The sequence below is a fragment of the Candida orthopsilosis genome (assembly GCF_000315875.1).
Source record: "Candida orthopsilosis Co 90-125, chromosome 4 draft sequence".
Classification (NCBI taxonomy): Eukaryota; Fungi; Ascomycota; class Pichiomycetes; order Serinales; family Debaryomycetaceae; genus Lodderomyces; species Lodderomyces orthopsilosis.
The window spans coordinates 947,938-968,475 of NC_018297.1; the positions used below are offsets into that span (position 1 = coordinate 947,938).

At 38.5% G+C, this 20,538-nt stretch overlaps 12 protein-coding genes and 1 non-coding gene across 13 annotated transcripts; 7 read left to right on the forward strand and 6 right to left on the reverse strand. All coding sequences in view use genetic code 12, as the record gives it.

Annotated features, from left to right (window-relative positions):
• Window positions 1-314: 314 nt before the first annotated feature.
• Window positions 315-878, forward strand: CORT_0D04830 (Rdl2 protein; the record flags this gene model as incomplete). The annotated part of the gene is made up of 1 exon (XM_003869409.1): window positions 315-878. The coding sequence occupies one exon, from the start codon at window positions 315-317 to the stop codon at window positions 876-878; it is 564 nt and encodes a 187-aa protein (XP_003869458.1).
• A 166-nt stretch (window positions 879-1,044) lies between these two features.
• CORT_0D04840 (90S pre-ribosomal component) lies at window positions 1,045-1,908 on the reverse strand (the record flags this gene model as incomplete). The annotated part of the gene is made up of 1 exon (XM_003869410.1): window positions 1,045-1,908. The coding sequence occupies one exon, from the start codon at window positions 1,906-1,908 to the stop codon at window positions 1,045-1,047; it is 864 nt and encodes a 287-aa protein (XP_003869459.1).
• Window positions 1,909-2,508: 600 nt separating this feature from the next.
• On the forward strand, window positions 2,509-4,079 carry CORT_0D04850 (Lsc2 succinate-CoA ligase beta subunit; the record flags this gene model as incomplete). The annotated part of the gene is made up of 2 exons (XM_003869411.1): window positions 2,509-2,541; window positions 2,865-4,079. The coding sequence occupies 2 exons, from the start codon at window positions 2,509-2,511 to the stop codon at window positions 4,077-4,079; spliced, it is 1,248 nt and encodes a 415-aa protein (XP_003869460.1).
• Window positions 4,080-4,296: 217 nt separating this feature from the next.
• CORT_0D04860 (Pup2 alpha5 subunit of the 20S proteasome) lies at window positions 4,297-5,064 on the forward strand (the record flags this gene model as incomplete). The annotated part of the gene is made up of 1 exon (XM_003869412.1): window positions 4,297-5,064. The coding sequence occupies one exon, from the start codon at window positions 4,297-4,299 to the stop codon at window positions 5,062-5,064; it is 768 nt and encodes a 255-aa protein (XP_003869461.1).
• A 32-nt stretch (window positions 5,065-5,096) lies between these two features.
• Window positions 5,097-7,709, reverse strand: CORT_0D04870 (Spc97 protein; the record flags this gene model as incomplete). The annotated part of the gene is made up of 1 exon (XM_003869413.1): window positions 5,097-7,709. The coding sequence occupies one exon, from the start codon at window positions 7,707-7,709 to the stop codon at window positions 5,097-5,099; it is 2,613 nt and encodes an 870-aa protein (XP_003869462.1).
• A 104-nt stretch (window positions 7,710-7,813) lies between these two features.
• CORT_0D04880 (Apg7 protein) lies at window positions 7,814-9,703 on the reverse strand (the record flags this gene model as incomplete). The annotated part of the gene is made up of 1 exon (XM_003869414.1): window positions 7,814-9,703. One exon carries the CDS (start codon window positions 9,701-9,703, stop codon window positions 7,814-7,816), a length of 1,890 nt encoding a protein of 629 aa, XP_003869463.1.
• Window positions 9,704-9,851: 148 nt separating this feature from the next.
• On the reverse strand, window positions 9,852-11,399 carry CORT_0D04890 (Nmd3 nonsense-mediated mRNA decay protein; the record flags this gene model as incomplete). Its single annotated transcript, XM_003869415.1, has 1 exon — window positions 9,852-11,399. The coding sequence occupies one exon, from the start codon at window positions 11,397-11,399 to the stop codon at window positions 9,852-9,854; it is 1,548 nt and encodes a 515-aa protein (XP_003869464.1).
• A 198-nt stretch (window positions 11,400-11,597) lies between these two features.
• Window positions 11,598-12,998, forward strand: CORT_0D04900 (Gcn5 histone acetyltransferase; the record flags this gene model as incomplete). Its single annotated transcript, XM_003869416.1, has 1 exon — window positions 11,598-12,998. One exon carries the CDS (start codon window positions 11,598-11,600, stop codon window positions 12,996-12,998), a length of 1,401 nt encoding a protein of 466 aa, XP_003869465.1.
• A 110-nt stretch (window positions 12,999-13,108) lies between these two features.
• On the forward strand, window positions 13,109-13,888 carry CORT_0D04910 (Sol3 6-phosphogluconolactonase; the record flags this gene model as incomplete). Its single annotated transcript, XM_003869417.1, has 1 exon — window positions 13,109-13,888. The coding sequence occupies one exon, from the start codon at window positions 13,109-13,111 to the stop codon at window positions 13,886-13,888; it is 780 nt and encodes a 259-aa protein (XP_003869466.1).
• Window positions 13,889-13,990: 102 nt separating this feature from the next.
• On the forward strand, window positions 13,991-14,828 carry CORT_0D04920 (Cpd1 protein; the record flags this gene model as incomplete). The annotated part of the gene is made up of 2 exons (XM_003869418.1): window positions 13,991-13,994; window positions 14,044-14,828. 2 exons carry the CDS (start codon window positions 13,991-13,993, stop codon window positions 14,826-14,828), a joined length of 789 nt encoding a protein of 262 aa, XP_003869467.1.
• A 769-nt stretch (window positions 14,829-15,597) lies between these two features.
• CORT_0D04930 (Ecm32 protein) lies at window positions 15,598-18,909 on the forward strand (the record flags this gene model as incomplete). The annotated part of the gene is made up of 1 exon (XM_003869419.1): window positions 15,598-18,909. One exon carries the CDS (start codon window positions 15,598-15,600, stop codon window positions 18,907-18,909), a length of 3,312 nt encoding a protein of 1,103 aa, XP_003869468.1.
• A 111-nt stretch (window positions 18,910-19,020) lies between these two features.
• On the reverse strand, window positions 19,021-19,102 carry CORT_0_Ser(AGA)_60. Its single transcript has one exon. It is a non-coding gene (tRNA).
• A 219-nt stretch (window positions 19,103-19,321) lies between these two features.
• CORT_0D04940 (Clg1 cyclin-like protein) lies at window positions 19,322-20,032 on the reverse strand (the record flags this gene model as incomplete). The annotated part of the gene is made up of 1 exon (XM_003869420.1): window positions 19,322-20,032. The coding sequence occupies one exon, from the start codon at window positions 20,030-20,032 to the stop codon at window positions 19,322-19,324; it is 711 nt and encodes a 236-aa protein (XP_003869469.1).
• Between the last annotated feature and the right edge of the window lie 506 nt (window positions 20,033-20,538).

Below are 20,538 nucleotides of genomic sequence, written 5' to 3' on the forward strand. Positions count from 1 at the left end.
GTTCAACACATATATATATGTTTTTATTTGTAAATTGATAGAGATTGGTGTAGTTAGGCGTAAGAGGAGCTTTGGTTTTGAAAAGCAAACTAAAGAGTTAAATGGGATCAATGTACGAACTGACAAGGAAAGGTTCTTAACAATAGTAAATGGTTTTGTAGAGAAAAAGTTTGACAATAAAAACGAGAAAATTGAATCATCAAATTTTATCATTCACCCAACAAACGAGATAAACATTGGCATCTTTTATCAAATAGAATTGAGAAGAACACTTCTTTGCTAACTCTTTTCAACGAACATTACTTAATATCGTCATGTCATTCACAAGATTGTCTAAGCGATTTCAACCAATTGCAAGAAACGCTCTTGCAAGACAAACAGTATCATTTGCATTATCTCAATCATTTCGTCACTTTACAGTCCCGACTATATTTAATGTCACTAAACCTGCTGTATACAAGTCCATCAAAACAAATTTAAGATCCTACAGTGTTTTGACAGAATCCCCTGAAGCCAAATTATACAACTACGATGATGTCAAAGACATTGCTGCTAATCCAAGTAAACATCCTGATTCAGTTTTGGTTGACGTTAGAGAGCCAGTTGAATATGATGATGGCCACATTCCCGGTGCAATCAATGTTCCTTTCAAGAGCAGTCCAGGTGCCTTAGACTTGTCAGAGGATGATTTCCTTGACAACTTTGGATTTGAGAAGCCCGACAAAAATAAGGAGTTGGTATTCTATTGTCTTGGAGGTGTTAGATCCACCGCAGCTGAAGAGTTGGCTAATACATTTGGATACAAGAAGAGAGGAAACTATGTTGGTAGTTATGAAGATTGGCTTGCCCATGAGAACAAGAAGAAACCAGCAGATTAAAATTATGAGATCAATGCTGTTTCGTGCTAACCTTCTTCGATTAACAACTTGTCAATAGTTTTCTTCAGTTTGGTTTAACAAAGTTTAAGTCCATCGCCTTATAGATTTTACATGTTATTTTACCACAGTCACAATCATCAATTGTTATTACTTACACACAAGTAGATTACTCATTACGAGGTCTAAATTCTAATTGTCTAAACTCTTTTCCTAATCTCTTCTTTCTCTTCCTTTCCATTGCCTTTTCCCTTTGCTTAGGTTTCATGCTATCATATTTGACTTTCTGTAAAATCTTTCTCTTATCACCACGTTTCAAGAAATAAGGTTGGTTCGATTTGCCCTCTTTTACATTTTTATATTGTTTCTTCTTGTACTCTTTGAGAACTTGGTTCTCTAAATCACGATTCTTTAGGGTGTCCATTCTTGATTTCAATGATTGAAGCTTTAACCTGATTTCTTCTTTCTCCTCCTCATCCAACTTTGATTTCTTATCCTTTAAGATTTGTTCCATGTTTTGAATTTCTTGCTTACGGTAATCATCCAAAAAAGCATAATTCTTTCTAGTTTGAGTTAAATCTGCTTTTCCATAAGCTGCATCAAATCGAATGTCCGTATGCAATGTTTGTGACTTTCTTGAGGGTAGACCTTCGATGTCCCTGATTCTGGAAACTGGCTTCTTGCTTGATGCTTCAGCTGGTGCGTGTTTACTCCTCTTCTTACGAGTATTTGAGCTAGTCTCTTCCGGACCAGAATCTGAATCTGATTCTTCAAAGAAATCTTCAGAATCGCTTTCACTATCTCCATTAACCTTCTCATTCTGTAATTTGGATTGAGCATCACGCAATGTGCCAAATGAAATGGTGGCTAGCTCATCGTCCCCCTGAGAATTTTTCAGACTTTTTGAGCGACTCAGTAGCTTCAGATGTTGGTAGTTTTCCTCCTCGTCTGATAATTCCAGATCATATGCTGGTTTTATTCTTGAATGTTTCGGCATTCCTGCTGACACTTGTACAGTACTATCTTGGAGCATCGGATTATTGCAACTACCAAATGAGGTACACTTTTCTTTTGATGATGTTATTATATGCAGGATATATATGTAAGTACTGTGAGATTTTTAATTGAGGAATGGATGCATGTTATTTGGATGTGTGTGTGTGTGTTTACCTGCAGGTGTATTTAGGTAAATGATTCCGTTTCTAATAGTGATTGTTTGCTTGCATACCTCGGAAATATCATAGATAGATTTACAGTACCCGTGGTTGTGAGATTTACAATTCGAAAAAGGACTACTCATTCGATACCAAAACTGACACCCAAGTCCTGGGCTGCTCACAATTTTAGGCAGTCCTTGTAGTGTATTACCCTACCTTTTTGTAGTTCCAGTGACAAGGTCTACCGAATGAACCAACAATTATTTTTACATACAGGTCAATATAGAGAGGGACAAAGTGAGGGACAAAGTGAGGGACAAAAAAATGCAAAATACAAAATTTGAGAAACGCTCCCAATCAATTTGCCAATCCGAAAGAAAAAAAATTGTTGAACGATTTTACAAACGTTGTTTTTAGTTGAACATCGTGAACTGATCATATATCTATTCCATTAATCAAGATAACCCATAACCAAAATGTTGTCAAGATCCATTGCTCGTTTTTCAAGGGTATGTTGTTATCAATTGAATCACTTTGCAAAACTACGGTTGAAGTTAGATCAAGTCCTCTACCTTTGTTGTTGAAATTGTATCGGAGAATGATATACAAGCACAAATCAACAATGTGACATATTTAAAGCTACAGACACTTACAATCTACTTTTCCGATGGCTCTTTCAAGCATTTAGAATATATCCCAATAGACCAGAAGCTAGTTTATCCACTTTGGCTCTTTAATGCCGAGTTTTAACGTTGGCGATTTTTTTTTTTCCAACCGATAGTTATGCGATATATTCCGGGATTTATAATACTAACTTGAAATTTTTTTCTAGTCGATTGCCCAACAAAAAAGATTCTTGTCTTTACATGAATACCGTTCTGCTGCTTTATTGAGCGAGTATGGTGTTCCAATTCCAAGAGGTTACCCAGCAACTACTGCTGAAGGTGCCTTCGATGCTGCTAAAAAGTTGGGCACCGATGAATTGGTTATCAAGGCACAAGCATTGACTGGTGGTCGTGGTAAAGGTCACTTTGACTCTGGTTTACAAGGTGGTGTTAAATTGATTTCATCACCAGATGAAGCTAAAGATTTAGCTAGTCAAATGTTGGGTCACAAATTGATCACTAAGCAAACCGGTGCCAAAGGTAAGGAAGTTACTGCTGTCTACATTGTTGAAAGAAGAGACGCTCAATCTGAAGCTTATGTTGCTATTTTGATGGACAGAGCTAAGCAAACTCCAGTTATTGTTGCTTCTGCTCAAGGTGGTATGGACATTGAAGGTGTTGCTGCTAAAGATCCATCTGCCATTAAAACCTTCCCAGTTCCATTGGAAGAAGGTGTTTCAGACAAATTGGCTACTGAAATTGCATCCTCATTGGGATTCACCAAGGATGCTGTTCCAGAAGCCGCCAAGACTATCCAAGGATTGTACAAATGTTTCATTGACCGTGACTGTACTCAAGTCGAAATCAACCCATTGTCAGAAACCCCAGACCACAAAGTTTTGGCCATGGATGCCAAGTTAGGTTTTGATGACAATGCCGCTTTCCGTCAAGAAGAAGTTTTCTCATGGAGAGACCCAACTCAAGAAGATCCACAAGAGGCTGAAGCCAGTAAATATGGTTTGAACTTTATAAAGTTGGATGGTAACATTGCCAACATTGTCAACGGTGCTGGTTTGGCTATGGCCACTATGGATATCATCAAATTATATGGTGGTGAACCAGCTAACTTCTTGGACTGTGGTGGTACTGCTACCCCAGAAACCATTGAAAAGGCTTTTGAATTGATCTTGTCCGACAAAAACGTTAACGGTATTTTTGTAAATATCTTTGGTGGTATTGTTAGATGTGATTACGTTGCCAAAGGTTTGATTGCTGCAACCAAGAACTTCAACTTGGAAATCCCAGTTGTCGTTAGATTGCAAGGTACCAACATGGCTGAAGCTAAGGAATTGATTGAAAACTCTGGTTTGAAATTATACGCCTTTGAGGATTTGGATCCAGCTGCCGAAAAGATTGTAGAATTGGCTCCAAAGAGATCATAAATATGAAGGGTATATCTGTGAAGCATATATAGAATAAAAGAAGTAAGAATGGCTTTGATGATGATACCTTGTAACTTTTTGGTTGTGGTAGTGCGTGTAGATTGCAAAACAAAAGACGAAAAAATTGAAAACCTCCAAAGCGAATTATCGCCACCAAACAGTTACAACACCATATAGATCAATTGCAAATTCATTATACCATTACATCACAATAGACATGTTTTTAACCCGAAGTGAATACGATAGAGGTGTATCCACCTTTTCACCAGAAGGAAGACTTTTCCAAGTCGAGTATTCCCTCGAAGCGATCAAATTAGGTTCAACCGCAATTGGTATTCAAACAAGTGAAGGTGTTATATTAGGCGTCGAGAAGCGTGTTACTTCTTCCCTACTTGAATCCTCCTCTATTGAAAAGATTGTTGAAATAGATCATCATATAGGATGTGCAATGAGTGGTTTGACTGCTGATGCAAGATCATTGATAGACCATGCTCGTGTGTCGAGTTTGACCCACGACTTGTACTATGATGAAAACATTGGTGTTGAGAGTTTAACACAAAGTGTCTGTGATTTATCATTGAGATTTGGAGAAGGTGCTGATGGTGAAAAGAGATTAATGTCGAGACCGTTTGGTGTTGCTTTATTGATTGCTGGCTTTGATAAACAAAAGGGGCCACAATTATACCATGCAGAGCCATCGGGTACATTTTACAGATACGATGCCAAGGCAATTGGATCAGGAAGTGAGGGTGCTCAAGCCGAATTGAACAACGAATATCACAAGAGTTTGAGCTTAAAAGATGCTGAATTGTTGGCATTGAAGATTTTAAAACAGGTTATGGAAGAGAAATTGGATTGCAAGAATGCACAATTGGCAAGTGTTACTGAATCAGAAGGATTCAAGATATATAGTGATGAGAAAACGGATGCAATCATAAAAGAGTTGAATGAGCAAGCTACTGATGAAGATACATTGATGAGCTAGATTCAATATACATTAAAAACACGTGAAATCAATTATTCAGGGAAACACAGCTCTAATCTGTCACTTAATTCTAGTAGTTTTCTGTTTTCTTTCTCGCCAATTCTTTTGATTGTGGTGAGGAAATAAGCGAGAAGCTCTCCAAATTTTTGGTAACGTAAAAAAAAGCTTTCGTCCATGTAATTGAGTCTTTGTTGTATCAGTTCTTTATCCATTGGTTTGTTGAATTTTCCAGGGAACTCTTTGGAAAACGTTTCATGCAATTCCGGATGAATCAATACCAACATTTTCTTCATTTGAATAGTATAAGTTTGAAATTGGATAATAAAATAAAACATTTCCCTGACGCATAGTAGAGACTCCGAGCGTGTCAACAAGGCATCACTAAGTATAACAGTTGTATATGTCTCCAACTTTGATTTCAAGTCGTGAACCGATAACGTCTCATTTGTGGTCGTTGCCTTGCGTGAATTGATCCTTTGATCAAAAATTGCATTCATTCCATAATTGCTCAGTAGTTTGGAATTGAGTATTTGGTCGCTTTCTGTTATGTTTGAGCCCAACTCTGCCGCAGCTAGTTGGATTCCGTACTCATTCAACATTTGGTGGACCTGGTTGTAGTTAGTTTCAATCACATCATGCATTACATACGATTCGAAATGAGTCACAAATGTTAAGATACGCGAGTGAAGCATTCTGCACCTCAATATCCATTTCTGTACCCTTTGGGGAAATGATTTCTCCGTCCATATTTTTGACGTATTGATATCTTGCCAATTGTTCTCAATTTGTTTGGTCACGAATTTTAGCATAAATAAGAATTTGAATAGGGTCTCATATTGGTACGATGTTTGCCTATTCAAGACATAGTTCAATGGAAATTGAAGCGGGACAGTCACATCGACACTTAGGAATGCCACATCATCAACTCGATCGTTCTGTCCCCTTTTGGGACCTTCATCAACTTCGTTTCTTAGCTCCCCACTACTGTTACGTTCTTGGATCAAATTCTGAAGATCATATCCTGATATGTCGGACTCTTTTCTTGCTATCAATTCTTCAGTGGCCCTGAAAAAGTTTTCAACAGTGATTGTGAATCGCTGATTACACTCCTCAAGTTTAGCAGATGAGGTATTGTGCTCTTTTTCTGACACTGAGATGAAGTTTTCGTTATATAGTCTCAGAATCTTCAGAGTGGATATCTTATACTTGTTTCGCCTCAAATCTTGAAATGCCGAATCAATAAATGAGTCAATTTTGAATGAATTGTCGAAAAAGAAAAGTGTTTGAAATGCTCCAACCAATTTGGGAAATTTATACCCTTCAAATAATAGTTTTAATAGCATTTTGTTGGCTCGTGTGGCAAATAAATCTATCTTAAGTTCCAAATCTGGTGCATTAAGACTCTTGACACCTTCCAAAATCTCACGTAAATACTGAAAATTATGCAAGTTGGTGCACATCTTGAACATGCTTAGATATTTGCCCGTATTGATGATCTTATTCTGAATCTTCACGTCAGAGAACTGATCAAGCAAGCCATCCTCTTTTATCAAAAACAATTCGTTCCAGTAGAAATCACTTCTTTGTTGAAAAAATGACTGTAGTCCTTTGGGTATTTTGGCTACTCTTATCATAAACTCATCAAAAGGATCCTCAATTGATCCTTCGGTTAGCCATCGATTCAACATCAGCACATACTCGACACTCACTTCATCATAAAGCTCTGTTAGGAAATTGTGTGAAATAGCATCACCTTTAAAGGCAGAAATCCTTTCTTGGATTATCCTCAATACGAGTCCACCTTTACATACTTTCATCTTCTCAGTGTACATATCAGTCTCTAAGCGATGCAAGTTTCGGCTACTTGGCTCCTCCTGTAGTAAATGGTGTCTCTTGTCATTTAACTCGTGTATAGATTTGGCAATAGAATACATATGTGACATTTTGTTAGCAACCTCTTGGTATAAAACTTGTTCGAGTATGTTGATATTGAATGTTGAGTTGTGATGAAACTCATGCTCTAGACTGACGAGTATGTCAGTGTACTGTTTGAAAAACACGGCTGTGCTGTGACAAAAGGCTTGAATTATTTTTCCATAGGTTGCATCGTCGTAAACTTGGGTAAATGCAGTTAGTCCACTGTAATATTTCCCAATACGTATTATTCTTTTAGTGACTGTTTTCAAACTGACATCCAAATTCTTTGCAACCTTGAAATCCGGTCCTAAAACTTTAGAATGCATCGAGGATCGATCGTAGGTTTTGCTGTATTGGATATAGTGACCTTCAAATCCTAGGAGCGTGAACAAGATATCTTTTATTATTAAAGCTTGTTGTAAATTTATATCATTGATCTCCAGAAGCAATGGTGCTGGTATCTTCTGAATGGCCGAGTGTTCCACTGTAATACAGGAAGACTGTACACCGGTAGTCCCTTCCAGGTCAAAGCCTCTCAATTCAACGGAATCATAGCTTGATTGTGGAGGGAATGAGCTTTCCTGTTGTTGTTGATGATCCATTGTGAAATCCTGACTCAAGTAAAAGTCTCGCTGAGATGAAAAAGATCCTCTTTGATTCTTTTGATCGGGGTCTATGCTTGGGTCCTCCTGTAGTCGATTAATCTGTGATGGTGTATACTGATTCATGTCGATAGCATTGCAATAAGAATTTAGTTTGTTTACAATTCAATGTTGTGTTTTTAACCTAATTTTTCGCGTACGTAATATACACAAAATCTACTACCATTTCATCATTCTAACCATTCCAGATTCTCATCATCTTCAATATCCAGAATACTCATAGCTGCAATTGCCAATTCTGCCTCCTCTTGTACCTTTTTCAACCCACAAAGGTCCTCCAAATATCCTTGTTCATTCAAACATCGCTTTACAAAACACCATTCATTTTGATTGTACTCAGTGGTCACTCTCTCAGAACAAGCCGAGCAATGTATGTATCCAGGGGCACACAATGTTGATTGTGAAAAGTTGTGCAAGAAACCCCTAATTTGATGTGGTGTAGTTCCAAAAGTTGTAGTGTCATTATGTTTTGCCCTATGCTTTTCAGGTTGCTGCAAGATTGACACTAACAACTCCACAGCCAAGGAGGATGCCATCAATGCACCCCCTGGGCGTGTTACCGTACACATTTGATCTAGAGTTCGGTCACTTAAACTATCATCTGGCGCTACAACATCATTACAGAAATAGCAGCCCAATCGATCTGCCTTTGATTGGCCAGGGCTACCATGTCTCATGACCAAGTAGCTATCGAACCCCAAGGCAGCATTGATAACAATCTTGTCCTTGACGGCTCCAATAACAGTCGGAAGCCACCTTGACTCTCTCGAATCCATCAATAAAAATACAACGTCGTTCTGCTCAATTAGAGTATCCAAAAGGTCGAATGATGCTTTTTGTCTTTCTTCATCAGTCACAGGATGGCCAATCATTGGCACCTCCAAGCATACACCTTTTGCAGCAACTCCTGGATATACCCTTTTCAAATTGTCAGCGGCTTTCTGAGCTTTCAACTCACCTTGACCGCCATCGCTAAAACAATCCTCAAAATTGAAAAGCAGTTGTCGTACAGGGTTCGAGTAGGAAACTCTGCCATTATCAACAAATGTTAGATCTTTAAACCCCCATCCTAACAATGTCCTCCCCACGTAACTCCCTAATGTTCCAGCTCCTAAAAGCAACACTTTTTGCTTCTTTATGATATCAAGATCAAGCTTGGGTGCGATCCTCCATTTCATTAACTTCAAGTTTAGCTCCACAGCTTGATTTGCAAGTTCCAATGGGTTAATCAACAGGCCTAGATCGGCTATTTTGGGACTCAATTTGCCTTGACTGGTTCGCTCCCACCCTGTCACCTTGGGTGGGTTAGGAATTGAAACAAGAGAGAGTGTTTGCCTGAATGAGCCCTGCTTTCTAAACACAATCAAGTCAATCTTTTTACAGCCGAATTGAGCTAGGTGATATAAGTAATTCTTGACCTGAATGGAAGGTCTATGCTCAGAAGTAACACACGAGTCGTAGTAGACAAACGTGTGTGATTTTTGAATATCTAATGTATCAAACAATTCACCACTATCAATTTGAAAGAATTGGCCAGTAGGTGTAACAAGTTCAAGCATTTTTAACGTCTCAGCGTCCACCTGACCGTCTGTCTCCAAGATCCATTCACTACCTAAGATCGGAAAGGCCACCCAATAGTAAAACTTGTACTTTTTCAAATCCGAGTAGCTCCATACATAAAAGTAGTTGAATGTTTCCACGTCGAATGTCGTTGCTTTGTCTATCTTGTCTTGTATTTGCCATCCCCAACCTCTCAAAAGCTCTTGTTTGTTCTTATCCTTGAACTCCTCGATGGTGTTGACATTTATCAATTCCCCCTTGAATGTTCGGCTGTCATCTTTTCGGGGTACTCCACTGGAAAAGCTTTGGTCATCTAGATGAACAATTGGCGTGTCATTAAATTTGTTTAAGTTTTGAGTTTGTAGTTGAAAGCCCCATATTTTTTGGCTCGATGAATCTAGCTTAAATTTGTCAAGTTTTAGCTCAGCCAATTTCGTGAAAAACGAAGAGTCTATAAACGATTGAGTTGGTGTATATTTTGGATGGGCTATGGAAGTCATTTGTGGAATGTGGAGCTGAATACGTTTTGTCCACAATTTTTTTGAAAAAATCTACAATCTCTTATCTCTTATCTGAAATCACACGAAATCGTTCTAGATATCTACAAAAAGCCTCACTCAAGTAAGATCAGTCTATTCTCTACAAATCCTACTCATTCATCGGCGTATCTTGCAAGGTCATATCATCAAGCTCATCAAGCAATTCGTCAATGGCAATTCTTGGTGCGTCGTCCTCATCTTCATCGATATCATCATCATCCCTTTGTGATTGTCCTTCATCGGCTTTATACATATTGATTGTTTGTCTCAACTCTTCATCTTCTTCCAATTCTTGTAAGAATAACTCGTAGTCTCTCTCTGCCTTTTCTTGTTCTTGTCTAGCTTGTCTTGAATCATCATTTGCAATAATATCATTATGCTCTTTAGCCATTCTCTTCAACTTCCACTTTCTGTTCTTTGATTTCTTTGACTTCCTTGGATAGTGCTTCTTGACAATGACTACCTCCGGTGTGTTATCAGTATCTAAAGTATCCCAAAGCTCTGAGTTTAAATTTGAGTTGGTCAAATAGTACCCAAGACATGAATCCCCTGGATGTAAAATAGCACCTAAGTGCGTCCTCACATAAAAAGTCTGGTCATTGGATCCCAAATCACTGGCCCGGCTGACCTCTATATCTGCCAACACATATTTTCCCTTCATATCACCAGTAGGCTCGATATCTAACACGATAAACTCAACCAATTGGGTTGCATCTACCAACGAGGGAAATGGTGATCTCCAATACACTTGCGATGACAAATCAGCTGTTTGTAATGAGCTGAAATCAATAAATTGCATGGCATTATTGACCTTGTTACATAACACCAATCTTGAAATATTTCCCATCGAATGCGCCAACTTCTTTGGCAATACCACCAAGTCATCACGACAAATTGGGGCAATTTCAATCGAGTAAGAAAATTTATAACTGGAAGATCCCGAGTGTATATCTGTACTAACAAGCTCTTCTGATTTTTTTACCTTGACTGGAGCAACTGAAGTTAAGAAATCAACCATTTTGGCCGCGTGGTTTTTTTGAGCATAAAAGAAATCCAACCCATCTTTGGTCTCTTGAATTGATACTGTGTCCATATGTGCATTGTGCTTTAAGATTAATTGTTCCAAATACAAGAATGTCCTCTTGTGGGGAACCTTTTGCCTTATTTGAACAGTTGCCCTCCAAGTATTTGTGGTGTATGACTTTGCACAATCGGCACATTGCATTGCAATAACAACATATTCCACCTCAAAAGTCTGCTGAACTATAGTGTTGGCCATTGCTTCACCTTGGACAGTGAGTTTAACTCTGATTCTACGTGAATGTGGCTCAGTCCATATGAATGACGCATCAACCAATCTCACTTTATTTAACCCTTTTAGACGCCTGAGACAAAGAGCAAGAAGCTCTCTAGATTCAAGTTGAGCTCTAACCCATTGTCCTGGGGGTTGTAAAAATCTTTCACAGTTTCTGCAAAACGAAACATTTGCCTCTCTTGGAATACCTTCAGTTATATCAACATTTAGTTTGATACAATCATAACACATTACAAGCCCTTGTGACCCATCCATAGGAACACCACAGTTGCAACAAAGAACGGTTGCAACTGGGCCTGTGGATGCAGCATCATTTGGTGTTAATTGGGTATAGTTTGACATGGTGGAGAAAAATAGTGAATAGGTGGTTTGATTAATAAAGATTTTTCTTTAATGTCATCTCAAATGGCAAGAGATTTAGAACTTATGTAATTTTCATTGTGGGAGTGCATATAAGCAAATTTTGTTTTGTTTTTCGCAAGCGACAACAACGACGATGATAGGAGATGATTCTCTTTGCTGATTAAAAGTAATCGCAAAATGGTTGACAGGAAGAGAACAATACGAGTGGAAGACGATGAGGATGAGGATGATGTTCCATTGAATAAAAAGATGAAATTGGAATCAAAAGAAAACACACCTCTAGTGAAAGAGGAAGAGGAAGAAGTGTCGGGAGTTAAAACAGAGAATCTCTCAGTAAAAGAGGATGTAAAAGAAGAGCCAATGGAAGAGGTAAACGGAGAACAGGCAAACAATGAAGAAGCAAATGATGAAGATGACGACGATGACGATGACGACGATGATGGCGAAGACGAGGAGGCAGAGGAAGAACAAAAACGAATAACCAACTTCAATTTCGATGGAGAAATATACACCTTCAAAGAGCGACCTTCAGTGATAGAGGAAAAAGAAGGCAAGATCGAATTCAGAGTGGTAAATAATGATAACACAAAGGATAGTCTAATAGTCTTAACTGGTCTCAAAAACATTTTTCAAAAGCAGTTGCCAAAAATGCCGCGTGAGTATATATCGCGATTGGTCTATGATCGCTCACATTTATCAATGGCTGTTGTACGGAAACCGTTAACTGTGGTTGGTGGGATAACCTATAGACCCTTCAACAATAGAGAATTTGCAGAAATTGTGTTTTGTGCTATTTCCTCGACCGAACAGGTACGTGGGTACGGTGCCCATTTGATGAATCATTTGAAAGATTACGTTAGAGCGACTTCCCCGATTAAATACTTTCTAACTTATGCAGATAACTATGCTATTGGTTACTTCAAGAAGCAAGGGTTCACTAAAGAAATAACGCTTGATAAATCGGTGTGGATGGGGTATATAAAGGATTACGAAGGTGGTACCTTGATGCAGTGCTCGATGCTCCCGTCTATTCTCAGATATCTTGACCTGGGAAAGATACTTCTTCTACAGAAAGCAGCAATCGAGAGGAAGATAAGACTGCGGTCGAAATCTAATGTTGTCCGACCTGGTCTTCAAATTTTTAAAACGAATAAAAACGTGACTCTCGATTATAAGGATATACCCGGGTTGGCCGAAGCAGGGTGGCTGGAAGAGATGGATAAATTGGCACAGAAACCAAAAAGGGGTCCTCATTATAATTTCATGGTCACTCTTTTTTCAGAGATGCAAAACCACCCTTCAGCATGGCCATTCGCAGTACCCGTCAACAAGGATGAAGTCCCTGATTACTACGACGTCATCAAAGAGCCTATGGATTTGTCTACAATGGAACAGAAATTGGAAAATGATAAATATGAATCATTTGAACAGTTCTTGTACGATGCCAGGTTGATTTTCAAAAATTGTCGGTCGTATAATAGTGAGTCCACTACGTATTACAAAAATGCCAATAAATTGGAAAAGTTTATGAATAACAAGATTAAGGACAGTGCCGAATATTCTCATTTCTTAGAATAAATAGGTTTTGTGTAGAATGTATTATTAAGTTGCGTCTGGAAAAAAAATTGTAGAGGATATATAATCCGTAAAATATAATTGCTTTCTTCAACACCCCATTTTTTTAACCAATGACAGCCGAAGTTTATTCCTATTCCGAGCAAGTTGATCTTGCAAATGCTGTTGGAAAATACATTGTCAAGCATCAGAACGAAGCTATCAAAGCCAATGGGTCATTCAAGATTGCTCTTTCTGGTGGCTCCTTAGGTAAAGTTTTGAAGGAGGCATTGATTGATAATAAAAGCATCGGTGCAGAAGTTCAATGGGACAAGTGGGGTGTTTACTTTAGTGATGAGAGACTTGTTCCGTTGAACCACAAGGACTCCAATTATGGCCTTTTCAATGAGATGGTGCTTGAAAATCTCCCCTCTGATTCTGCAAAACCAAACGTGCACACTATAGATGAATCGCTATTAACCGGTAAGGATGGACAAATTGAAGGTGCCGATGTTGAAAAGGATAAAGAAATTGCAAAGAGATATGCCGCTCATTTGCCTCACAAGTTTGACGTTATATTATTGGGATGTGGACCAGATGGTCACACATGCTCGTTATTTCCAGGACACAAGCTTCTCGATGAAAGAGCACAGTTGGTTTCATATGTAAACGATTCTCCCAAACCGCCACCAAGAAGGATTACCATCACTTTCCCTGTTTTGGAGAGTGCAACTGCAATTGCATTTGTTGCTCAAGGTTCAGGAAAAGCACCTATCTTGAAAGAGATTTTCAACGATCCCGAAAGTAAATTGCCATCGAAATTGGTTACTGATATTACATCGGGTACTGAAGTCAGCTGGTTTGTAGATTCTGCTGCAATTGAGGGCGCGGACGTATTAAGTAGCAAATATTAGATTTAATAGAACACTTAGACTAAAGGCGATTTTTAGGTAGCACTAAAATTTTGTGTCCAATAAATAAATACCCTTCTTCTTACCCGTTTTAAATCAATCACAATGGGTATGTGCTTGGATCATTGCACCTCCAGATATTTACTAACCACAATAAGGATTAGGTGTTGCTTTATGGTTTTGTCCGAAACCAAACTCCCAAATTCACGACAAGTTGACAACATTGAGTAGTTCCATCAACACGTTGTTTCCAGGACTGCCACCAAAGTTCGAGCCACATATCACAATAACCACTAATGTTAGTATTAACTTAGATGATCCATCCAAAACAAAGGATGATGTTGATAAAGTGCTATCTGCCTGCGCTGTGGCATTACAATCATTACCCAAAAATCATACCAACCTAGTGACTATAGGAAATGTCAACAGCCAACGCAAATATTTTCAAAAACTATACTTTGAAGTGGTGAAAGACCCTAATTTGGTCTCGTTTGCCCAAATAATGAGAGAGGTATTTGTCATAGCTCCAGCTGATATCGAAGCAGAAAATCAGAAACAAAATCCTCAGTTGTACACCACTGATAATAATGGAAATATGGTGAGGCGAAGACCTCTGAAGAAGCATAGCAGAGAATCGTCACAAAGCACAATCAAGGAATTTGACACTACTGAGATTCGAAGAAGGGCTAGATATAAGGCGGCAGAGTGGGCAGAGAAAGAGTATGACCCACATATATCCTTGGTTTATAGTAACATTTGGCCCATTGATAATGCATTGTGGCTAACTATCAAAACTAGAATCAGTGACTATCTCGGCATTGAAGATGTTGATGCAGGAAACTTACACAATCATGGCCTTGGATGGGATAGTGGTGTTTTCAAATTGGTGTTGTGTGAAGGTGAAGTCCAGGACTGGATTGTTTTGGGAAGCGTTGACGTTTGAAGAGAAGTACAAACGCCACTGTTCTATAAATGGTGTAGCTAATTATGTACGATTTAGGAGTTTAAAGCTTGTGGTTGATGGCTCTCGTTGGCGGTGTAGACTTGAAAGTCTATGAAGGCTACATTTTTGTTTGCAGATAATTGAGATTTCAAAGAGGTGTACCACTTATTTCGTACAAGCCAAAGAAAGGTGCGTACGCATGAGCCTGATAAAGGTGCAAGACAGAGCCATATTACTAAAGTAGCGGGTTTGTGCTACTGGACAACCAATAAGTATAGATGTATTAAGGCTATATATAATCAAGAGCTCATTCATTAGACCAGAACATAAAAGGGAGAGTTCTTCCACATTAAATTATATATAATTTTGTTTTAATCAACTAATGTAGGTCAAATTTGACGCTATACATTGCTTATTCCAGTGGATAGAAATCGGACGATAAAGAGATGCTATTCAAGTACTCACATCGAGTGAAAGTAACGTGAGAAGTTAGAGCATGCTAATGATTCCTTTGCATAGAAAAATGTTTGAATGACTACAAATATGATTATTTCTAAACCAGTTGCTGCAGCATCGGCCAACCCGCTTAACTTACCTGTCCAACTTATAGAGCGTGTAGACGTTTGTATTAAAAGTCACGTTTGATATCTCAAGTAAAACTGTAACGTTTTTCAGAGGTTTACTTTTGTGTAATATTTACTTTTTTAAAATTTTGTTCTTGAAAAGTTTTAGGCTCATTCATCAAACAACCCTATAGACCTCATCTCATATGCAAGTAAGTCTGATCAGTAAATACTCCTGCGAGACATGTTTGGAGACGTTTGAAGGTCCGAATGATGCACAGAGACATTTGTCAACCACAAGACACAAGTCAGTAAAGCTTTTACCTCTAGACGAGATTTTGGAATGCGAAGAGTGCTCAGACACCAACATTCACCAGCTAGCCATATTACGTTATGGGCTCAATGATATGGCTTTGATGTGCCAACAGTGCTTGGACAGTACTACCAAAGATAGCGGTGAAGAGCCCACGGCCAAGTATACGTTATCAAATGGAGCCTTGTTTGGTAAATTGTCCCAATACATCAAGTTCCGAGATATTGTATGTGCATCATGTGGAGCAGAAGATGATCTATATGTTGCAAATACTCCCAGGGGACAGGTTGTAAGTTGCAAAGAGTGTTTGCGGAAAAACGAGTCTCCTAGTGTCACTTTTGTCAGTGAAAACGATGATAAATTTTTGACCGAGCTTTTGGGATTGAAAGAGGTGGTCATAAAGAACAGATCTTCGGGAAAAAGAGGCAGTAGGTGGGGTGGAAGAGGTAGAGGGAGAGGTCGTCGTGGAGGAAGATCAGAAGGAAGACCCAGAAGAGTTAAAAAGGAGGACCCAGAAGCTGAATCAAGAAGACAACATTACCAGGAGTCGAAACAATTTGCCAGTGACGTAAAGTCTGGATCTACCGTGAAAGCCATTGGAGCTGGTACCATTGGCAACAGTCTGGGAAAGTCCCAACATGGAAAAGGAGCCAAGAATGTTAAAGGCTTTGTTGCCAGTGCGCAATCTGGTAAAAAAAATGGGTTTAAAGTGGTTAGTGCAAAGGATGCAAAAGATGTTCCTAATAATAATGCAAAGGTTAGCGCAAAGGGACGTGCAGATATTAATGCAAATGCCAATGAGAAAGGAAACGCAAAGTCAATTGCAAAAGGAAATAAAGGGGTCCAGACTAATTCAAAAACGTCATCAAAAACCAACTATGATAAGACTGTCAAGACCAAAAAAGGTGATTCAAAGGGGAAGTCATTTATTAAGGTACAAGGCTCGCTTGAAGCTAACTCCAATAATGACACCAATAAGAAACTTTTACCAAGAGGAATCACACAGGAAATTTCTTTCAATCAAAATCACTCAAAACAGGGCTCACTTAAAAAGGAGACTAGCGGCCGTTTGAGGGATCCTAAGGACATACCTAAGAAAGACTCAACCAGTCATTCCAAAGATTCTAAGGGCCCCACTTGTAAGGATAAAACTTCTAGTCGCCAGAATTCACCTGCACCACTGTCGGAATTGGTTTTGCCTCCATATATTACCAAATATCACCCTTCTTCAAAGCTCAAACTCTCTTACGACAGCATTGACGAATATTTTCGTGAAATGAGTTTTAACGTCTTTTTGGAGGACCAACTCACAAATGTGCTGAATATAATTGAACCACAAGACTTAATTATTGAATGGTACCAGGATCAAGACAAAAAGAATAACCAGTTCAAAGTGAGCATCCCAATGAAACCAGAAGTGATGAATAGATTTTTGTCAGATACGTTTAAGAAGCTAAAAAAAGATCCTTTTCAGAAAGATCAAGCCATTTTTTTGATCTTGAATGACGAAATTCCTTGGTATGGTAAAGTGGCCACTGTTGATGGAATCAAGACTGGAAAGAATCGAAAAACATCCAAGGTCAGTCACGTAGAGATGGTTATTACCCTTTACAAGTGGAACAATCAGCCTTTGCCAAAAACAGTCCATGCCCAACACTTGAAACTTTTGCCAGCGTCAGTTCCAGTGAGCAGAATACTCAATGCCATGGATAATCTTTCCAATCCAAGCTTTATCAAGATGTTATTAGGTAAGGAGCCTATCAAGCAGATCTTTTTCAACAACAGAGTCAATTTCTCATCAAACTTGAATGACTCGCAAAAGGCAGCTATTCAATCGGTATTGAACAACAAAATCAGTGTGGTTCAAGGGCCACCGGGAACAGGTAAAACCTCAGTCATTTATGAAACCTTGATCCAATTGCTTGAGTCATTAAATACGTACCCGATATTAGTTGTTGCTGCCTCAAATATTGCCATTGACAATATCGCCGAAAAGTTGTTATCAAAGCATGGCAAACTGATTTTGAGAATTACTGCGTCGTCAAAGGAAAAGGAATACAACAGGGCGCACCCATTAGCCAGCATCTGCTTACATCACAAAATATATGATGCAATGTCAATGAAGCATCAACAAGTTCAAAATGATTTGAGACGTGGTACTGGAGTCATCAGTGGCAACGCCTATAAGCAGTTTATGCAGGAGAAATTTCAACTCACAAAGCAGCAAGTGGCCCAATCAAAGGTCATTTTAACTACTACGGTCGTCGCGGGTGGAAACCAATTGAAATCGCTTGCGAAATGTCCTGTTGTGATCATGGACGAGGCCACACAATCATCAGAACCAAGTACATTAATCCCTTTGGCAGTTCCTTGCGCTGAAAAGTTTGTATTCGTTGGTGATCAGAAACAATTAAGTTGTTTCAGTTTAATTCCCAATTTGGCAACTTCTCTATTCGAGAGAGTATTGCTAAATGCAACATATAAATCACCACACATGTTGGACACTCAATATCGTATGCATCCTGCTATAAGTGAATTTCCGAGAACCAAATTTTACAATGGCGAGTTGAAAGACGGTATTGATGCTGATGCAAGAAGGATAAATGGTATTCCTGAAAGCCTTTACTTTTGGGACACCAAAAGTAAGGCCAGGGAAAAGTCAGTGCGAAATCTTCTTCGTGAAGATGGTGGCTACACATTCACTAATCACGAAGAAGTTTCGTACGTCCAACAGGTGTTGAAAACACTAATCGTCGAAAAGGGCATATCAAGGGACAATATTGGTGTTATAACACCTTACTCGGGACAACGTGATCTAATCTCATCAATACTTGTCAAAGATGACGTAATAAATCCTGCAAATGAAGATTTACAAATTGAAATTGATATTGATGATATTACCAACGATTCCAAACCCGTCAATATTCATATAGTGTCTGGAATTATGATTGCTTCAATTGATGCATTCCAAGGAAGAGAAAAAGATTTTATGATAATGTCATGTGTTCGATCAAACAAACAAGGCACAATTGGGTTCTTAAAGGATGAAAGGAGATTGAATGTTGCTCTTACCAGAGCCAAATATGGCCTAATAATGGTTGGTGATGTCGAATGCTTAAAGAAAGGAGATAAGTTGTGGAAAGAATACATGGAGTACTTGGAAAAGAAAAAATTGATACATGGTGAAGATCAGTTTATATATTAACAACTTTTTATCAATATGGGTATTTCGTAGACAAACTCAAATATTAATAGATTTATTATTTGCTAATGTAGCTTCTTTCTGGTTTGCCAAAAAGACAAAAAAAAAGTTTACCGACAACTGCAGGACTCGAACCTGCGCGGGCAAAGCCCAAAAGATTTCTAATCTTTCTCCTTAACCACTCGGACAAGTTGCCAAACAATACAAAAGTGGACTCGACGATTACGCCAGAAAGCCAATTTCATGCAAAATTCTGTAGCTGGCTTTCCATAATCACCTAAAGTTTTGGGAAACTTTGCCGTTTAAAAGCGTTAGCTTTTGGATACACATAACAGTAGGTGCCAATTGAAGATTAGCGTTAATGGTTTCTATAGTTATTCAAACTGTATAAAATTTTATTAATTAAAAATAAAAATCAAACTAAAAAACAATTTCTTTGAATCAATGTTTCCCAATACTCTTCCAATGCCAAAATATCAGCTTCAAAATTAACAACCGATAAACCCCATTTGATTTCTTCTAACCACTGTTTTTCTTCTTTGTTTAGAACTTCTATTGGTAGTCCTGTTGCGTCGCTCCACGATTTATTGGTGAAGGTGTTGTCATCATTGAACTTGTTGGCCAACATAAGCGCCACAACAAGATTGACCAATGACGACACTTTTCCCTCCAGATTATAAGATGAGGCATTATAACCCGGGAACCGTTGGTTTAGATACACTAATCCAATGAATATTGTTGACTTTGGTAGTCTCGTCGCATACAAAAGCGACGACACCGCTTTATCAAAGCCCTCTTGCTTTTCCCGAATTACGAGCTTTATGAAGCTCAACATCACCTCCATGGGAAAATCTGAAGGTTCCCATGAAGGCGAAGTTTGTGTTTGGTATTGGTGAGGTTGCTGAAGTGGAGCTGGGTGGTATAGTTGGGGAGCGTGTACTTGTTGTGGTTGGTAGTAACCTTGTTGTTGATTATACACTTGTGGAACTAAATTGTTGACAAATGGTTGTTGAAATTGTTGGCCCTGTAGTGGTTGAGTTTGGTTCAAAGGCCAATGATAATGGGGTAAATAAGATTGTGGATAATATGGAACCACATCGTATGTGTTGTGGTAGTACATGTTCATGGTGGGCTGAAAGAGACTTATTTAAAAGCTCTTCAATGAAAGGATAATCTATAGCGTTTGAATGAAACGCTTTGATGATATCTTGTTGTTTCGCTTTGGCCTGAAGAAAAGAAAATCCCAAGCTCAAACATTTTGTACAAAAAAAAATTTTATTTTCAGTAGTAGTAGTTCAATCTTTTGTTTTTTGTTGATAATCTGATATTTGAACATTCATACACTACCTTGTTAAAGTTAATAAAGATGACACATGATCGCACAACAGAGCTTCGTATAGCCACGATATCGTACACTACTAGTTCACACTCACTTTTCTTTTCTGCCCCATCGAAGATGTCACATCAACTCAGGTAGGCGCATATGCAATACTAAAGAGAAATCCTTCAGATGTGGAACACTATTGTAGCACGTTTAAGAGACCGATTTTTATTTTGTAGTGACAAAAGAAAAGAAATTTTTATGACGCACAAAAGTACTCAACAGAAAAGAAAAGAAACTTTTCATGACAC